We start from the raw sequence: 20,917 nt of genomic DNA, 5'->3' as shown, positions 1-20,917 counted from the left end.
AAATATATAAGGAACTCATAGAAGCCTGCAGCCAAAAAAAAAAAAAAAAAAAAAAAACTATTAAAAATGAGCCAGTGTCTTCAATAAACATTTTTCAAAAAATGACCAATAAATAACTAATAAATATATGAAAAAGTCTCAACATCAGTGGAAATACAAATCATATCCAAGTTTGTATTTTTAATTTTTGTATTATTTTTCTTTCTTTTTTGTTTAAGGTTTACTTATTTATACAAGAATTGGGGTACAGGCCAGATGTGGGGGAGGGTTAAGAGGATTCACCAGAGACAAAGTGGGGAACAGAAGGCAGACTGGCTGAACTACACTGCTGAGGGGAGCAGCGGGCGAGACTGGAGAGGTCTGCTGTGCAGTGTGGGTTTTTCCCCTGCCGGCTGGGATCAAACCCATGCTGCAGAGGCTGCAGACAGCTTCACAGCACTGCGCCCAACTGCCTGCACCACTGGGGAGGCCCTGTGTTATTTTTCTTGACAAAGTTCTTGCAAATTGTGTTAACTTCAAATCTCACAAAACCAGAACTGCTTCACTTCTAGTTAATGCTGAGTCTGCTACTTGATTTTAATATTGAAGATGTTACAAAACTTTTAAAAGCCAGTTTCTTCTTGTTTCTAAGAATAATTAATAAAAATGCCCAGAACCTCTACAGAGTTACAGTTACAAAGGAAAGAAAGGAAGAAAAGGGGCAAGGGAGAGAGAAGCAGAGAGAGCATGTTCCAGAAGGAGCAGAAACAGTGACCTTGGTGAAATATTTCTGTGGTGTGTGACTCACTCCTGCCTCTTCTTCAAGTTGCTCATCATTTTTCTTTCTCTTGGATGACTTGGGGTTGCCATTTTGGACACGGGAACTGTCTATACTCTATAGACTCTTCCTTTACTTCCTGTTAATCTTCAGATGTCAGAAAAATAAAATTACCCAATTTGTTTAAGTCACTGTTTTTATAGTTTTTGTTGCAGTTGCACATACTTTCTAGATGATACTGAACTTGGAAGTTTAGAATTCTGGGCCAATTTTTCATATTCTTTCTTGTGATGCAACATTCACAACATAGAGTTTACTTTCTGGGCTGCCACCTGGGACAATTGAACAAAATTTTGTATCACCAAGTAGTGAGTTACCAGCTTTCTGCTTTGGGGAGATGTGCCTTTGCTGCTCATGGCACCACTTCTTTCAGTAATCAATTCCATATATTAGATGGAAGCATCCTATTTCCTGCTACTAAGCTGTATATAGGTCAAGGTTCTCAATCTCAAATACAACTCTAGGTAGTTTAAGAAGATGGAGAATTATTGAAAGTTACCAGGTGCCTCCCAGAATCTTGGGAGAGCAATAGAACCAGTTTTAGATATTACTCTGTCAAAACAAAACACAGTGAAATAACCAGAACAAACACAACTTTAGGCAGGTAGGATGCTATCTCAGACAACCCCTATGGCTCTGCCACCTGCTCTCCATCATCACAACCACTTCTCATCATTCTTTTCTCCCCCAAGTCCTCGCTAGATGTCTGTGGCTGCCAGCAACTTTGGCCACAAGTCTGCACCTTAGCTATAAGAAGTCTGGGAAGTGTGAGCCAATCTGTAGAATCTGCCAGTTCCCTGTTTCCTTGCCATTTTATTGTGAGATTTTATACAAAGTGCTCAATCTCTCTAATACATTTTTTCCCAATACTTAACATGAGGAGATTGGACTCCATGTACACCAAGAGTCCTTATAGTAACACAAGTCTGTGTCTGTTCTACTTAGGATTCTGGCTTCTTGTGATAGAGTTCTTACATAAACTAGTGAAAGCAAGTCAGTGGAATTTGTTCACTCTTATAACCCAATTGTGGGAAGAACAGGGGTGTAACTGGCTTCAGGGGCTCTAGTCCTTCTGGCCTCTCACTGTCCCCACTGCTTTTTCTGTGTGTTGGCTGTAAAGACCAGCTGCTCAGCAGAGCTGAGGGACAGCCCCTGACAGCTCCAAGGCTCACATGCAGGCAACTTTGAGATCACAGAGAAGACCTCCTCTTTCCCAGAGTCAGTTTCTAAGGCCCAGAAGAAGTCCCTGGATGAAGCAGACTTAGTTTGTACATCCATTCTGTGGGCAGAGGAGTGGCATCTTTAGCCAGAGAAGGGTGTCATCAGGTGTGGCCACCAGAAAAGTTCTTGAGAGAGCCAGGCACCCCAGTCTGTGACCAGTACAGATTCTAAGATCTAGCGTGTCACGGTGTAGCACGTGGAGATTATTCCTTTGTTTTCAGTCTTTTGTGATTGTGTATCTCATTACCAAGCACCTGCATTAAGGGAGCTGAAACTTTAATTGTTGCTTGAATAGCAGAGGAGTTTGAAGTCTGTGCTGTTGCCAGATAATTTAATACTGTTGGGGAAAGATCTGAAATCCTAAAGCAGATGAATATGCTACTTGAAGGGATGCATTGGCTGAAAAGTTTTTGTCAGTCATTTTGCCCCAAATCATATTTCCAAGTCAAATCCAGTTTCACTTGAAAGATTATTGGTCAAGTATAAACTTGTTGGCGTTTTCTTGAACTTTTTTTGGCTTTGATCTTTTCACACATGTCTTGACTGTGTTGTTATACTCACAGTCCTTTCCGTTGGAAAGTTACATAATTGTATGGAAATATATTTAGCAAAATATGACAGTGTGGCCATTTGGACTTGCACTTTATGAACATAGCTTGTAGAAGAGAAACAAAGTGATTTTTCTCTTTGGAATCAAGAAGTAGGTAGCTCAACCTAAATTTTACCTGGACTACAAATAGCATTTTGTTTATTCATTTATATTGCATTGGCACTGTTGAAATGCTACTTTGTTGGCTAGTCAATATATTGGCCTTTGGTCCATCATACAATTGAATTTGTTAATTTCATAATCTGAAGCACATGCATGTTAAGTCGAGAAAACTAATTACAGTAAATCTTGGAAATAATCTGGATCTTTCAATAATTCATCCTTATTTCTGAACTACTCATAATACTGTTACATAAGGGTCTTATTTTTTAAATTGTTATAATCTTAATTGCTTCTGCTTCTCTGATGATTAAATTAGATTTTTATATTTACATGTCATGTCAGAACTCTTGATTGCATTTTGTACTCTTTTCCTCATGGACAATCCATATATTTATAGTTCATGGCTTTTACATATTCTACTTAATATTTTCTTTCTGGAAATTTTTATTGCAATTGGAAATAACCAACTTATATATCTCAGGGATGATAGAGGATCACTCTCTGCTCTTAAAAGTGATCCGAAAGAGATAGTCCCCCCCAATTTTATTTGGGGGTTAGACAATAAACTGAGAGAATAAACTTTAGAAAAGGCCACAATATAGCAGACTTTGGAATGATCTTCACAGTGAAGTTTCTAGAATGAATAATGAAAAAATGACTATGCCATTTTATTTTAGATACAGAAGAAAAAATCGAATTGGCATTATCTACCTAATGAACCTCAATATTAGGTGTAAATGTTTTTTGATAATCAGTGCTAAGCTTGTATAGACCATACTGGGTTTTAGGTATTTTTGATTGTAGATAACACTTTGTCAATTTTCTTTCTTTTTTTTATTTCTATGCATTTTATTTATGAACAAGCATAAGATCCCATGTGACCTAGGAAATAGAAGTACAGAAGTATGCAATGGGGACTTACAGTTGGAAGTTTAAACAGAGTTCAATAAATATACACATTTCCCTAATAGGAAAAGAATAAGAAAAAACCCTTATTCGACCTTTGTTTCACATTAAAATGACCGGAGTTTGACACCAAAATGACAGCTGGTTAAAACAGCTTGAGATTGCAAAGTGCTTGAGTAAATATAAATATTATGACTGATCTCAAAGTGTATTGGAAAACACTTTAAGAAAGGTCCTTGGTTTAACAGTTTGTTATATTCTCTTTTGGTTCAAGGGAAATCTACCGCCCAAATTTTTATCTTCTCAATGTAGAGGAAGTGAAATAATTAAAAACATGGAGTTGAACTCAACAGACTCAAGACTGAAGGTTACTGTGAATGTAAATTATCACTCTGAGCACAAACCTAGGATATAGATTCCTGTAGTTTGATAATGGGACAGATACTGCTCCAAATTAATTTTTACAGTAGTAGTAAGAGTATATAGAAAATGTATCACCAAAATTTATTTTTGTGTTTCCTTTTCTACAACAGAATATGGGAAGGCAAAGAGTACTTTTGGGGGTCAAGGGCACATCATGGAAAGATCATTCCTATACTCTTGTCTAACGTAGTCTACATGACAGATCAAGCCTCTATGCCTTAAAATTGTGTTGACCTTATTTTTTAAATTCTCATTCAAGCTACTGTTTATTGTAAATATTATATAATTTATTTGGAGTCTTCTGTGCAGTTTTTCCTGGGCAAGAAATACTTGGGTTGACAGAATTGGAAGAATAGGAAGCAAGTTTAATAAACAAAAGTCAGAATGATGTAGTTTGTTATTAGACAGAATAGATTAAGATTATCAGCAGTACAGAGTTCAGGCAGAAGTTTTCCCATGAGGCTTGTAGCATTTATAAGAAGCATTAGAATCAATTAGTGGAGAATTAATTCAAAAAAGTGAAGTTTGACAAGAGCCATGTAATCAGGGTGTGAGGGCAGATTTGAGAAAGCCTGTGTTCATCTCCAGCAGGCAGGTGACTGAAAGAAGAGGGAGCTGGCTTAGTTGGCATATGTTGAGATGATTATTTTTATATCTAGGTTTACTTTTTAATTAAGAAAAGATAATGAGTGCAAGAAGTCCAGAATTAAAACAATGCAACAAAATCAAGTGAGAAGTCAGTTTCCTACTCCATTCTTTTTTTTTTTTTTAAAGATTTATTTATTTATTTATTTATACAAGCACCGGGTACAGTCAGAAGCGCGGGAGGGTGAGAGAATTCACCAGAGTCAGAGCTGGGAACGGAACAGGCAGACTGACGAAATACACTGCTGAGGGGAGCAGCGGGCGGCAGAAGAGGTCTGCGCGCCATGTGGGACCATCGCTGGTGGCCGGGGACTGAACAGGCGCTGCAGAGGCTGCGGGCAGCTTCACAGCCCAGTGTTCAACCTCTGCACCACCAGGAGAGGCCCTCCTGCTCCATTCTTAGCCTTACTTCTGTCTGTGGAAGTGCTTAAGTCAAGTTTCGCACTTTACCACAAGCATGAGAAAGTAAATACACCTTTGTGCGTCTATTTCCTGAAATGTTTATTTCCTTTCTTCTTCCCTTCTTTCATCAATAACTTCACAAAGAAATTTCTCCAGTCCAAATTAGGTCTCCTTATTAGTTTCTCTCATTAAATGGATAAAATTATATTTTTATTAGTCTGGATTTTAGGTAATATCTCTTTGTACCACATTTTACTTTATCAGGTAGGAAGTGTGAAAGAAACATCTTGTTGATATTCAAAAAATTTGAGTTCTGTTAGTGTGTTAGAATGGCTGTTATCAAAAAGACAAGAAACAAGTGTTGGTGAAGATGTGGAGACAAGAAAACTTGTGCATTGTTGTTAGGATTATAAATTGGTGCAACCACTATGGAAAATAGTACAAGGATTACTCAGGAAAGTGAAAATAGAACCACCATATGATCTAGTAATCCCACTTCTGAAATAGTTTTTGTTTTTCAAAGGAAATGAAAACACTAACTACTTGAATAGCTCTATTCACTTCTGTGTTCCTTGCAACATTATTCATAATAGACAAGATATGGAAACAAACTAGGGCCCATAGAAAGATGAATGGATAAAGAAAATGTGAGCTCTCTATCTCTCTGTACATTCACATAGTCTTACTCAGCTAAAAAAGAAACATAGATGGATCTTCAGGACTTTATGCTAAATGAAGTAAGTCAAAAAGAGAATGTCAAACCACATGATCCCACATATGTGTGGAATTAAAAACACAACAGTGGACTCATGGACTGAGAGAACATACTAGTGTTCTGGAAGCTGGGGGAGGTGCTGAGGGCTATGGAGGGTGGAAGTGGGGCCAGGGGCAGGAGGGGCAAAATGGATGAGGGGGTCAAAAGTTGCAAACTTCCAACTATAAAATAAATCATAGGAATGTAATGTACAGCATAGTGACTAGAGTTAATCATACTCTATGGCATATTTGAAAGTTGCTAAGAGAGTAGATCTTAAAAGTTCACAGCCCCAAGAGAAAAAAATTGTGACTCTACGTTGATCATTTTGGAAGATACACATATGTCCAGTCATTATGTTGTTCACCTGAAACTGCTATCATACTGCATGTCAATTATATATCAATGAAAAGCAAACAAAAAAGAGATCTGAGTTCTGATCCTACCACATGTGATTGTGGCCCTCAGCAAACACTTCTTTGGGCTTCATTTCTCTCATCTGTAAACTGGGGAAACTAGACTAGCTGACTTCTAAGGCCCTGTAATTTATAATTTTAGAATACAAAGAGTATTTAGTATCAAGTGAAATCCACATAAATATTGAATGCTGAATCTTTGAATAATGTGAAATACACCTAAGTATTGCATGCTTATATAAAAGATTGTTTTTGTATAATGTACAAATAAGTTTATTTAACTTTTTTTCAGAGCAACTTGACTTTGTGATTATTCACCATAGTATATTTTCTTTTACAAATGTGTCAAATACTAGGTATCCGTAACATTTAAAAATGCACTTAATATACAGGTAGGATATTCTAATGTGCCAAACCTTAATTGTTTTCTTATAATACTCTCCGCTATATTTTAAGGCATTTTTTTTACACAGTCTGTAATTTGAGTTATTAGATCACACAAATCTTTTTTTCATTCTTGTTTTTGATTAAATTATAAATCCACTAGAGGGTGCATACGGGCAGAGAGAAAGAAAAGTTTGTGCAATGCTTTACTCTCCATTTCAAATTCAGAGGCTCTGTTTAAGGGAAGACTACAAATTTTTGTTGCATTTGGTTTTTGGAGCAAAGGGAAGAGGTCCCCATAAAAAAAAAAAAAACACAACAAATGAGAATTTTCTGAAGTTAATTTTCAGGATTCTGTTCATGGTGAAAATAGTGAATTCTACAAATTGAATATTTAAATTAGAAGAAGGCAGCAAATAAATACAATTTGATTTTTTTAAAGATTTATTTTTTTATGATTACAAGAATTGGGATACAGGCCAGAGGTGTGGGAGGTGAGAGGATTCACCATAGAGAGCGGGGAATAGAACAGGCAGCTAGACCAAAGTACACGGCTGAGGGGAGCAGCGGGTAAGACAGGAGACGTCTGCTGCACCATGTGGGTAGCTCCCTGGCTGGGGATCAAACTCGCACTGCAGAGGCTGCGGCTGCTTCACAGTGCTGTGCTCAACCCCTTGCGCCACCAGGGAGGCCCTGCAATTTGATTTGTGATGGCAGTTGTTTCCCTCTTATGTCTTTCAGCTTTCTAAGTTGACTAATGACTGGACTCTGTTCCATAAAAAATTTTAATTGTCATGTAATTTCTGCATTTATTGACTCCTGTTCATGACCTCTGCACACTGTTTTAACCTGGATTTTCTAGAGTAGTAGAACCCTATATTAAAAATTAATCCCTTGTTTTAATGGACTACACTGGGATTATATTATAGTAATTTAGCAAACTCTTAAGAGAAGGAAATTGTTTTAATTTTTTCTTTTTCTTCAGCCCCTGGTCTGACAGCAGCAGTTGGAGGTCGTCCAAAAGTGTAAGTTTCCCGACCATATGACAAAGTTAGTCTTTTCTATATTGTCTGGATAAGGGTGAGAACAGGGCAGTGCTGGGGACTAGAGACCTGTCTGCCTGCCATGTCTTGTTCAGGGAGCCTGGCGGGTGGTTCTTGGAGGGTGAGTTGCCTTATCTGAGAATCAGTGGTGCTGATCCTGGCAGAATAGGACCGGGGCACTGATCCCTGGGGTTAAAGTTCTCAGGAGATAAATGGCTTTTCCAGGGACTAGCACAATAAGACTGGGCTAATCTATTTTTCCAGCCACTAATCTAAAGGGAGATATTCAATGTATTGACCAAAGAAGAGGACTTACTGGGCTTCACCTAAAAAACCAGAGGACAGTGGTCACCTCGTTTGGGCTGTGCCCTCTGTCAGAATTTCTGCTTTATTCTTTCTACAAACAATTTTATTTGCAGACAGTCAACAAGTTCTTGTACTTCAGGGGAATTTTCTAGCAGCTTGCGTTCTATTCTTTTGAGATGAGATAAGAGATGATGGGTCCAGATTCCCAGATTCCAGGATATGTCTGTGTCAATTGAATGAGGAATGCATGGATCCTCTTTCTGTCCAAAGACAGCTAAAGATGGAAAAGAACCTCAAAATAGTTGTCTGTTGTGTCTGTTCCTTTTTGTTTCTCTCTACCTTCTCCTGAAACCTCTACACCAAGCGCTCCACCTTGCCCCCTCCTCAGAGCTGCCCATGTCTGGGTCTCATGTCAAGTTTATTTGCATGTGATCATCTTATTTGCCTCCTGAACACAGTTTGACACCATTGGTCATTCTTCCTCTCCTTTATTTATTTTTTTAAAAATTTATTTCTTTATACAAGCACTGGGTGCAGTCAGAAGTGTGGGAGGGTGAGAGAATTCACCAGAGCGGGGAGCAGAACAGGCAGACTGACGAAGTACACTGCTGAGGGGAGCAGCGGGCGGCAGGTGAGATCTGCGTGCCATGCGGGACCCTTGCTGGTGGCCGTGGATCGAACCGGCGCTGCAGAGACTGCGGGTAGCTTCGCAACCCAGGGCTCAACCACTGTGCCACCAGGGAGACCCTCTTCCTGTCCTTTAAATGTGTTCTTAGCTTGGCTCTCAAGCCATTCCTCTTGTGGTTATCTCCCGCCCCATCGTCTATACTCCTCCTTGTCTGTTCATCTTCCTCTTCCTCCCTGACTTCTAAGCAGAGTGGCCCTTGGACTGCTCCTCTTTACGCCCTATGATCTCATCCCATCTTCCACCTTTAAATACCACCTCTATCTTAATGGTCACATATTTATTTCCCTCGCTTCTCTGTCTCCTTTGACCCTGAGACTTAGATAAACTGTCTGCCTAACAGCTCTGTTTGGATTCCTAGTAAACATCTCAGGCTTGGTATGTTCCAAACTGAACCCCACCACACCCCCATCCAACCAGCTTCCTCTGTGGTCTGTAATGGCAACTGCTCCCTTTTTCTCATCCATGCTAATCTGTTAGTCAGCAATAACCCTGTTACTTCGTCTTCAAAAATATGTCAAAAATTGGACCACTGCTTATGACCTCCACTGTCGCCTGCCCGTCCCTGCACCATCATCTCTGGCCTGAATTATTATCTCCCTAATTTCCACTTCCCAGTATCATCTCTTCTCAAAAGAGAATGAGCCTTATTTTCTACTTTTAAAATTAACCCTTATTGAAGTGATATTGCATTATGACATTGTATACATTTTCATTGGGAATCATTGTAGGGCAACATCTGCACAGACTTACATTTAGTCTCCCATTCACATTCCCGTTCCCTCCTTCACCATACAATTGAGAGAGTGAGCCTCAAAGTGGGGTGATGTCACTCCTTTGTTCCAAATCCTTCACTTTACCTAAGGAGAAAACCAGAGTCGTTAAGGTGGCCTAGTGTGTTCTCTACCCAGTCTTTGGGTAGAGAGTCTTTGTTCTCTACCCAGTCTCTACCCAGCCCCACCCTGGCTCAGGCACTCAGCTGCTCCCCCTGCAGTGGCCTCCTTTGTGGGTTCCTCAGGGGTGTTACACATTCTCCTACCTCATTCAAAAGCTCAAGGCTCCTCTCACTTCAGGTCTTGGCTCAAAGGTCACTCTCTCAAAGACAAGCACCTGACCATCCTATTTAATCTTCTAACATTCCTGTTGTCCTTTCCTGCTTTGTTTTTTTTTTTAAGGTGCTTATCCCTAGCTGACCTACTATCTATTTCACTTATTGGTATTCTTTATTATATATATGTTCCTCCAAGCCTGACCCTCCTCCAGCCATATGCCCTGTCCCCCTATTCTCTTAAATATAAGCACTTTTGTTTATGTTCACTGTTGAACCCTTAACACTGAAGGAGTGTAAGCCCTTACTAGATACTTGTAAAATGAATGCATGATTTAAAATGTCACTGGGTACCCTAAGTGACGTGATGGAAGTATTCTATTTCTCCCTGTGAGTCAAGACAGTAATACCTCATGAACTTTTGTTGTGTATGTTTGGGTGACTGTTAAGCAAATATCGAGTCTCCATACTGTGGCAAATCCTGCCCAGCACTTGGGATAAAAATGTGAGCAAAACTTGGCTCCATGCTCGAGAAGCATGTGAAATTTAAAATTTCACTTTGCAATACTTAATATTGACAAAGAAAACATTAAAGTAACACATACCTTATATTAAAAATCTATAAAGAATAATAAATTCTTCTATGTCCACCTTATACCTGAAGAAATAAAATATTACCCATGCAGATAAGACCCCACTTTATTCCTCTCCATTTTTATCTTCTCCCTTCCTGCCACAGGCTAACTGCTATGCTGAACTCCCTAGCGTTTTAAAAATTACTTTTTCTAGGGGGCCTCCCTGGTGGTACAAGGGGTTAAGCACCGAATTATGAAGCAATCCTCAGCCTCTGCAGCATGAGTTCAATCCCCGGCCAGCCAGGGAGCAACACACATGGCGCAGCAGACCTCTCCTGTCTTGCCCACTGCTCCCTTCAGCAGTATATTTCAGTCAGTCTGTCTGTTCTGTTCCCCACTCTGTCTCTGGTGTATCCTCTCACCCTCCACATCCTCTCACTCCTCTCACCCTCCACACCATCTCTTGTATGCATAAATAAATAAATGTTTTAAAAATTTACTTTTTCTGCAGGTGAATCCTTTAATAAACCATGCATAGTTTTATCTTATATATCTGTCACAATTCAGCTCTTTTTCACAGTGTTCTTTATAAGATTTACCTATGTTGCTATATGCAACCATTTGTTTTTACTGCTGGGTAGTATTCCATTTGCTTATTCATTCCCCTCTTAATGGACATACAGGTTGTTTCCAGGTTTTTGATATTATAAATATCAAAATATTCATATTTTGGCCTAATATTCTAGACCAGTGCTGTCCAATAGAACTTTTTGTGCTCTGGAGATGTCTGCTATCTCCACACTATTGCAGCCACAAGAATTTATCCAGGACAGTGATATTCAATACTGTCAGACCCGATACAGTCTTCTTATGACAAATATATTTTGTATCATCCCATTTACTATCTTGAAATGAAATTCATAAATAACTTCAGTCCACTCAAATGTAATTGTACTTGCTGTAACGTAAAATAAAAAATAGATGAAAAATATACTTAATAAAATAGTAGGTAATTTCAATACATGGGTGGTTCCAAATGTACTATAGTACAGTAGGAGACAAAATGAGTCCACAAATGCAGACTCCTAAAGGTATGTGATGTGCAAAACTCAGACCTCCAAGTGAGCAACTCTTCATAAGGTTCTGAATAAAACAAAATAAAATCTTCCTTTTCTAGCAGTTGTATCCCTGGAAAATGTGCATGTATTTACATCTTATGTACATGGTATTTATATCTAAAAAGAGCTATATCTTAAAAATACTGTATATAGTCTTAAATAATTATAAATAGATTTGCCATACACATAAAACAGAAAACCCTGTTACTATCTACTGGATATAGCTAAGCAGGTGGCAGCTATATTCAACAACATGGGTGAATCTCACAAACGTTCTATTGCCAAAACATAATTCCATTTATACAGATACATTTTGGGGGATTATTTTGTTTGGGGATGCATGCTTAGGTGGAAGAAAAGTCAGGAGAGCAGTATCTTTGTTAGGGACAGTAGTAATTGGGAGAAGGCAGGGGGGAAGCTTCTCGGGTGTAGACAAAGGTCTATTTCCTGATATTGGTCGTGATTAGGTGGATGTTGTTTTGTGATAAGTTATCAAGTTGTACTTGTTTGTTCCTTCAACTTTTCCCTATAACTATTTCAATATAAAAAGGTTTAAAAACTGTCTAAGGATCACAAGATATTTAGTTCCATAAATGTATTCTTACACATTATAAAATTTAATAATAACATAATTTCTGTCTAGATTCAACCCTTGGCTAATTCAATCCACAAATATTCAGTGCCTGCTCTCTGTGTTTCTGTTTATAATGTTTATGGGATTTTCTATTGTTGTCTGTCTCTATTACATAAGTAGATTTCCTTCTGACCCTCATATTTGTGACTGAACTGAAATACTAGATAACACCAAAGTTCATTTCTCTCTGTTCATGTCTAGAAAGTTCACCTAGACTTCTTTTGGGTACTCATTAAGTCTTAAGGGAGAAGGCCAGAAGAAGGAAGAAGAAGTTGGTGAAATCCATAGGTAGTATAAGAAAACCAGCTTCAACTTTTTAATGACTTCAAATGCTTGATTTTCATGTATATACAAATAACTTCTGATGGAGAAATATTCATCAGATTAAATGAAATGCAAACAAGAAATAGGTCAGTGTATATGACCAATAATAGATAAAGGTGGGTCAGGTGGGACAAATGAATAGAATCTGTGGAAACCCTCTTTTACCTCCCTCTTTTCTGGGCCCGTGGTCTGTAAAATGAGCACTTATTGTCCCTTCTTTTGCATTTTAACTCTAGATCTCCTGTTCTAAAACCATTTTTCATCTTATATCCGAAAAAGAAGGTTAAGGTAAGAGAATCCCCTTAATCTACTACAGTGGTATCTTAGTCGTGCATTCAAGCTTGTGTGACTTTGGTGTTTTTTGGAGAAGTTTAGTCTTGACAAACTTCTTTAACTATATTGTTTACTTGATTAAAAAGAGAAAAACTGTGGATTGGTGTGGGTGGAGAATGGATGTAGGGTAAAGAAAATATCAGGCTTTTCTGCCCTTCCACCATCAGGATAGATGATGGATCCTTGTCCTGAATGCATGCCTGATGGCGGGCACCTGGAATAGGGTGTGGGCATAGGTAGATGGATTCAGCTGAGCTAAGACTGTGCTTTTAAGGGCGGCGTCACGGGGTGATGCCAGCAGCCCCAGCCAGCAGCAGCAGAACCTGAAGGAGAAGCCGAAGCAGAAGCAGAGAACGCCAGAGAGCCCAGATAGAGTAAAGACTTGCTGGGGGCTGGGAGGCCTGCCAGCCTCCCAGCCCCCCAGCCAGCACCCCTGCCTGCCATATGCCTGGTGAACCCCAATAAAAGACCTGCAAAACCACTGAGGACTCTGACTCCTCCTTTACCTGGTCTGCATGGGATCAGAAAACCTGCACCTGTGCCCAGTACGGCCCTTACAATGGATCACCCCAATTACTTGATTGTTCCAATTAAGTGCTGGTAAACTGTCCCTTGAATTGCGTCTTCACTCTACCAAGTTAGCTTCTCAGATGGGCGTATTGCCTATGACTGCTTTTGGATGTTTTTGTCAGGGTGACAAGATCATATTAGATAATGTCTCGGAGGTCTATTTAGCAACATTCAGGTACGCTATTTAGTCTTCACGATAATACTAAATGTTGTGTTTTGGGATGCCCATTTTATAGAAGGGGAGTTTCCCAAGGGCACATGATTAGAAAATGGCGGAGATAGAAATCAAACTACTGTGTCTGACTCTAAATCTGACATTTGTTCAAAGATGACATTCCTTTAGCAAAGACTGCTGGTTGCCTATCAACAGCCCTTAATTAGAGCTTCTTGCCCTTAATTAAAGCTCCAATTTTGTTTTAGTGTCCTATTCCCACAGGTGCCTCAGTTGAATCTGATTTGTTTAAGCCTAAAGAAAATCCCTTCCCCCTGTTGTGACCAGAGTAAGGGTTTGAAACGTGACCTGCTTTGGCCAGTGAGGTTGTAGGGAAATAGTCCGATGCTATGGGCGGGGGAGGGTTCTAAGATAGGATTTTTGTTGCCTTTTTAACCAAAAAAAAAACAAAACAGAAACAGCCTTTTACCTGACTCCTAAGTGTTGATTATGAAGGTGATGATGCTGTTTTGCTGCCTGGAGAGGAAGCCAGAAGATAGTCCTAGGTGCTGGGCTCCAGGGTTGCTCAGAAGTGGTAACTACCACTCAAGTCTTTAGTTTTATTCAGCCAGTTACTTGAGAGCTTTGGCTATCAACCAGCTGACAGGAGTGTCAGTCCCTCTAAAATACTGACATGGTCAAAACTAACTGCACATCATTTTTAAATATATTTAAATGGACATACAGGATGACATGTGATTGTGGTTTTTGGTGTTACTTCATGGAAATGGGGTGTCCTGACTTAGTCATTAATTCACTAACCATTTACTAGGTGCCTGTTGCTGGTAAGTACTTGGCTAGAGTTACATATGTCGAAGAAGATGCTCAACCAACCTGTTTAGGGAACAGGAAGGGTCAGGAAGGAATAGTTAGAGAGGAATAGCCTGGGAAGTCTCTGCACTGGAGCTGACAAGAAGTGACACATGAATCTAACCTTAAAGACCAGTAGGAGTTGTCTGGGTAGAAAAAGAAGGAAAAGGCACTCCCTGCAAGGCAGTATAGGAGCTGTACAGTCAAGGAAGCACAAGTCGTTGAGTATATAAGGTAGACACTGGGAAAGGAGTCTACAGAGGTGAACAGGGTCTGGTCACAAAGGGTGTTGTGGCCAAACTAGGGTGTAAGACCATTATGTGAAAGCAGTAGGGGGTTATTGCAGGATATAAGTATGTATGAAACACCATGATACTTGGACTTTAGGAAGATCCCTTTGACAGCAGAGAGGAGGGCAGAAATGATAAGAAGCAGAAATCAAATAAAATCAAGAGGGTCCTTTAAAGAGATTTTTAGGCTGTGGTTTAGATAGAACTTAGTGACCGGTTATGAGAGATGACTAGATAGTGGAGTAGGTTTGCAAAGAAGTGCAGAGCAAGCAAGAGGCATGGAGAAGGATGCGAGACTGTGCTGAGGGGTCAGCTGAGGCTAGAGCTGCTTAGTTACAGCTCCAGTGCTTGGTTGAGCAGTTTACTTAGTGTGGTTTTAGGCACAAAGGTTGGAATGATACTTGGGTAAGTATTGCAGCAGGAAAATGGAGCAAGAGTGTAGAAGCAGGACAGGGAAGGAGCAAGATCTCTGTGATCTGAGCAGACAGGATAAGGAAAAGTCCTGGAGCCCTCGGTGGCTTTTGCAGGCTTTTATTGGGATTTACCAGGTACGAGGCAGGCAGGGGTGCTGGGGTGGCCCGGGAGGCTGGCAGGCCTCCCGGGCCACCCCAGCAAGACTTCACTCTTTCTGGGCTCTCCGGTGGTCTCTGGCAGTCTCTGGTGGTCTCTGCTTCTCTTTCGCTCTTATTCTCTCTGCTTCTGCTGGCGTCCCCATGATGCTGCTCTTAAAAGCCCAGTCTTAGCCCAGGTAAGACTTATGCATGCCCACACCCTACTCCAGGTGCCCGCCATCAGTCATGCATTCAGGTCCACAAGGATCCATCATCAATCCTAATGGCGGGAGGACAGAAAAGCCTGATACTTTTTTATTTTTTAAAGATTTATTTATTTATTTATTTATTTATTTATTTATTTATTTTTATTTATTTATTTATTTATTTATTTATTTATACAAGCACTGGGGTATAGTCAGAACCGTGGGAGGGTGAGAGAATTCACCAGAGCCAGAGCGGAGAGTAGAACAGGCAGACTGACAAAGTGCACTGCTGAGGGGAGCAGCGGGCGGCAGGAGAGGTCTGCGTGCTGTGTAGGACCCTCGCCCAGTGGCCCGGGATCGAACTGGCGCTGCAGAGGCTGCGGGCAGCTTCGCAGCCTAGCGCTCCACCGCTGTGCCACCGGAGAGGCCCAAGCCTGATACTTTTTATTTACCCTACAAAGAGCAATGAGAAGTTGAAGATATTGTTGAAAGAACTGAAGACACTGGTGAAGTGCTTAACAAAAGCGAGATGGAAAAGGAGGCTAAACCAGAGGAAAATTAATAATGCATGGAGTGAAGGTGTAGGGTAAGGTAAAAGGTATCAGGCTTTTCTGCCCTCCCGCCATCAGGATAGATGAGGGAACCCTGTGATCCTGAATGCATGCCTGATGGCTGGCACCTGAAGTGGGTACACCCGTGGTAAGACTGTGCTTTTAAGGGTGGCGTCACAGGGACGCCAGAAGCCAAGAAGCCGAAGCAGAAGCCGAAAGAGAAGTCCGAAGCAGAAGCAGAAAACGCCAGAGAGCCCAGATAGAGTGAAGATTTGCTGGGGGCTGGGAGGACTGCCAGCCTCCCAGCCCCCCAGCACCCCTGCCTGCCACGTACCCGCTGAACCCCAATAAAAGACCTGCAAAAAACCACTGAGGACTCTGACTCCTCCTTTGCCCGGTCTGCATGGGATCAGAAAACCTGCTCTGCCCTTTACAGAAGGGATAGGATTTCTGTCACAGTTCTGTTGGTGAAGCTTGTATAATTGTAGCAGTGAGCTTATGGCACTCAGTGTGGCTTAAGATTGTACAGGTAGAGTAACTCTACGTAATAATAAAGGAGAAGGGATGGGTGGTTCAGACCTGCATGGCGATGAAGGTCATAAAGAAGCTACGGTAACTGGATTTTGGATGAAACATGAATATTGAAGAGAACAGGCTTATAGCAGACTGAGGGGAGAGAAAAATCAGATGCCATGTTCAAACTTCTGAAACGCATCATGGAGTGATGAGAACAAGGGATGGAGGATAATAAATTGGAGAGACATGCATTATTTCAAATGAAGAATTTTTACTGACCAAACATTTGAGGAATGTTGAATGAGCAAGTGCTGATAGGTAGGTGTAGGGTAAGGTAAAAAGTATCAGGCTTTTCTGCCCTCCCGCCATTAGGATAGATGACGGAACCCTGCGGTTCTGAATGCATGCCTGATGGCGGGCACCTGGGATAGGTTGTGGGCATAGGTAGATGGGCTTCACCTGGACTAAGACTGAGCTTTTAAGGGCAGTGTCACAGGGATGCCAGCAGAAGCCGAGAGAGAAGCAGAGAGAGCCATGAGAAGAGAAGAGAGAATGTGAGAGAAGGTCGGAGAGTCCAGAGTGAAGACTTGCTGGGGGCTGGGAGGCCTCCTAGACCCCAGCGCCCCTGCCTGCTGTGTACCTGGTAAATCTAAATTAAAAACCTGAAAAGCCACTGAGGACTCTGACTCCTCCTTTACCTGGTCTGCTGGATCAGAAAATCTGCCCTGTGTCCATTCCTGCCCTTACAGTAGGTGACCTATGTATAGCAAGTTCTAAGTGCTTTACATTTACTAGGCTCATTTAATTCTCATCTGTGAGGTAAGTACTATTTTTATTCCTGACTTTACCAGTGTTAAAATTGAAGCTCAGAGACATGTATGCCTGGCTCAAGGTGCATGGCCATGACTGCAGTCCAGGCAGGTAGGCGCCAGAGGACGCGCTCTTACCCACGTCACTGTCCTGCTGATTCTGTGGGACAGGCCCAGCCAGCCCTGAAGGCAAGTAGGAAGCTCAAGAACAAAAAGCCTCCACACCGGTGTGTAGCGAGGAGGTAGTGCCTAGTGGAGGCATTCAAAAGTAGCGAAACATGACTGGTCCTTGCTAGTGTCAACTCCTTTCTGTTTTCTAGTCTATTTTATTTAGTACTTAAATATAATAGCATGCCTTTGAACTATGAGTTAATATGCAAACTGCCCCAGGCTTTCCTAGAAGAGGGTGTGGTATACTTTTAAAATAAATGGTTACATTAATTATTAACTGTGAGTACTCAGTTTCATAAAGGAATTAATTTGCATCTGTCAAAGAACTTATGCACATTTTGACTGTGAATGACAAAAAGAAACTACAGCATGCAATTTTGAAAAATACATAGTTCTGGTTTTTTTCCTCTGGTCTTTCTAATTTTTCCGGGAAATCAGTTATTTAGAATTCTTGATTGCCTGATAGAAGATATTTTCCTTGTTTTTCTTTTTCCTTTTTGTAAGCTACCAGACACTGTCTTAAAAACCAAGAGGTCAAGAAGGTTAGAAATAGGGCCTCCCCGGGTGGCACAGCATTTGAGCACTGGGTTGTGAAGCTGCCCGCAGCCTCTGCAGCGCCGGTTCGATCCCTGGCTGCTCCCCGGCCACCAGAAGAGGGTCCCACATGGCACGCAGACCTCTCCTACCGCCCGCTGCTCCCCTCAGCAGTGTGCGTCGGTCCTTCTGCCTGCTCTGCTCCCCGCTCTGGCTCTGGTGAATTCTCTCACCCTCCCGCGCTTCTGACTGTACCCAGTACTTGTATAAATAAATAAAATAAATAAATAAATCTTAAAAAAAAAAGAATGTTAGAAATAAAACAAGGAAAATTAAAGGCATAAATATTGGGAAGAAAGAAGTAAAATTGTCTTTGTTCACAGATGAGTTTATTTACAAATCTGAATGAACCAAAAAAGATCCTGGAATTAGCAATTATAGCAAGATTGTAGTATACAGAATGTAAGATTAATATATAAAAGTCAATCATGTTTCTATATATTTTTAAGAATGCTTGACTATGCTTTGGTCAATGACAGACCATATATACAACAATGACCCCCATAGGCAATACCATAAAGCTTAGGTATATAATATGCTATGCCATATAGCTTTTTGTAATTATACTCTATGACATTTGCACAATAGGAAATCATGTAACACCACCTTTCTCAGAACATTTCCCATCAAATGACACATGAGACTGTACTAGAAATAAACAAGTAGAATTTGAAATAAAAACCACATATCATTCACATTAGCATGTAAAAAAATGAAATCATTAGGTATAAATCTCGCAAACTGTATAAAAGATCGGTGTGAGAAAAACTACATAACTGTGATTGTGGAAATCACAGAACTAAATAAATAGATTCCATTTTCAGAAACAGAGAGACATACAGTTGTCAAGATATCAAGTTTTCCCCACTTGACAGATGGAGTCAAAGCAATCCCAATCAAAATCTAAACAGGTTATTTTATGACTATCAAAAATTGAATCTGAAGTTTATATGGAAAGATCAAAGACCTAGAAAAACTAACACAATATTGAAGTAGAACAATAAATTTGAACAACTGACATCCTATTTCAAAACTTACTATAAAGCTATAATAATCAAGACAGTATAGAATGTTCTAAAATGTAAACAAACCAATGGAACAGAATATAATCAAAACAAAGGGTCAGACAAAATGAAACCAGTAAGAAACTCTAGACATCTTACTGTAGAATTGATGCTAACAGAGAGGAAAAGGGATATTGGAAAGCAAAGTACGGAGGGGCCAATTGACTATAGGGAAGGACTATGGGTTCTTTGGTGGTGGATGTGTTGTGGTAACATATACCTGAAGGGTTGTGATCCTGTACCTCTGAATTATATATAGTTTTTGTAAACCAATGTTATCTATATTTAAAAAACAATAAGAAAACAAAAATAAATAAGTAAAACTGTTCTGTGAAAGACACTGTCTAGAGAATGAGGCAACAAACACAGATTGGGAGAAAATATTTGTAAAAGACTTATCTGATAAAGGACTGTTAGACAAGATATGCAAAGGTTATATGGAAACCCTCTGTACTTTTTTCTCAGTTTTATTATGAAACTAAAACTACCCTGAAAATAAAGTTCATTTCTCCTCTATTTTAAAAGTTATTTTACTAGGAATATCTATAGGCTGAAAGTTGTAGCACTTTAATTATTCTATTTTTGCTACAGAAAAAAAATCAACTGCCAGTTTGGAAATCCTTTCATTGTAATTTGTCTTCTCTTTTTGGCTTCTTTTGTCTTTGATATTCTGCAGTGTCACCATGTTGTATCTAGGTATATGTTTCTTTTTAGTTACCTTGTTTGGGGTTCACTAGGTTTCATGTTTCAGAGTGTTTTTCTTTCATTCATTATGGAAATTGGTAAACTTCTATCTCTGAGTAATTTCTTTCCCCTTTCTCATGTCCCCTTTAGCTGTAAATGAAAGATGAAACTCATATTATTTTCAAAAATAGGCTTCATAGAGATTCTTCATCTTTATTAAAAGCCAAAAAATACATATTATGTTAAGAGTTTGGTAGGATAATAAAATCTGTTATTGTCAGGGATCTCATTTTGCTTAGAACTTGCAATTGCAAGGAGTATGGACAAGCGGTGATCCTTCTGTATATTAAAATAACAGTGGCAAAGGTCAATCACTGCCTTTGCCTTAGTCACCTTAAGCAAGAAAAACCAAGCAGCAGTTTTAAGCAGGCTGGACAGATTGGAGGGGAGTAAGGATGCACTTTGTGCATATTCTGTTAGGAATACATATTCTTTTAGGAGGGCCTTGAACTTAGAATCTACCTGAACCATGATCTTCATGAATTGTCTTTTGTTGTAAAAGGTCAGTTGGTTAAGAGTTTGAGTGAATACATTAACACATTATGATGTTTTAAATTGTGAATGTATTGGTGGGATTTGTGCCAACTTGACTTTTGGCCCTATGGCTGCTAAGTTTTCAACTTCATTGCAATATTGAAATTTGAGGTCATCTAGTCCCCTTGGTCATGGAAATGTGTTATGGTGGAAACCAATCAGTATCACCTGCAGATTTTGTATATAGTTATTTGAACTTTGTATGTAGTTATTCTAAACTGATAGTTGATTTTTCAATAGCAATAATGGAATAATAATCAAAAATTTTAACAAATGTATAAAAAGTTCCCAGGGCTGCCAGTATATGACATGCATATAAAGCCGATGTACAACTTACTTCCATCATTTGATTTTTAAGAAGTCTCCTCTTCACCCCTTATTAAAAGACAAGACTATTAATCTGTTCATTATAGGCCACAGTAAATTCAGTAAAAACAGGGAAATGGTTGATAAAACTAATTGATAGCTGGTGAAGTTCTTTTTCTGGAAATGTTTGAAAGATAGTTTATCAGAGAAAATATTCAGATATCTCTGCTTCAGTATATTTCTT

General features: G+C 39.8%; 1 protein-coding gene across 1 annotated transcript in view; it reads left to right on the top strand.

Moving 5' to 3' along the window:
- The window catches only part of LOC119234757 (uncharacterized), a 72,018-nt gene that overhangs the window by 29,644 nt on the left and 21,457 nt on the right, over positions 1 to 20,917 (top strand). The window contains exons 14-15 of the mRNA XM_037497760.2: positions 7,666 to 7,705; positions 12,650 to 12,701. Coding sequence (XP_037353657.1) covers positions 7,666 to 7,705; positions 12,650 to 12,701 — 92 coding nt within the window. The remainder of the gene's footprint in view (positions 1 to 7,665; positions 7,706 to 12,649; positions 12,702 to 20,917) is intronic.

Source organism: Talpa occidentalis, unplaced genomic scaffold, assembly GCF_014898055.3.
Source record: "Talpa occidentalis isolate TD23 unplaced genomic scaffold, MPIMG_talOcc4v2.1 talOcc4.8, whole genome shotgun sequence".
In the NCBI taxonomy this organism is placed as follows: domain Eukaryota; kingdom Metazoa; phylum Chordata; class Mammalia; order Eulipotyphla; family Talpidae; genus Talpa; species Talpa occidentalis.
This window is presented reverse-complemented; position numbering and strand designations above follow the sequence as displayed.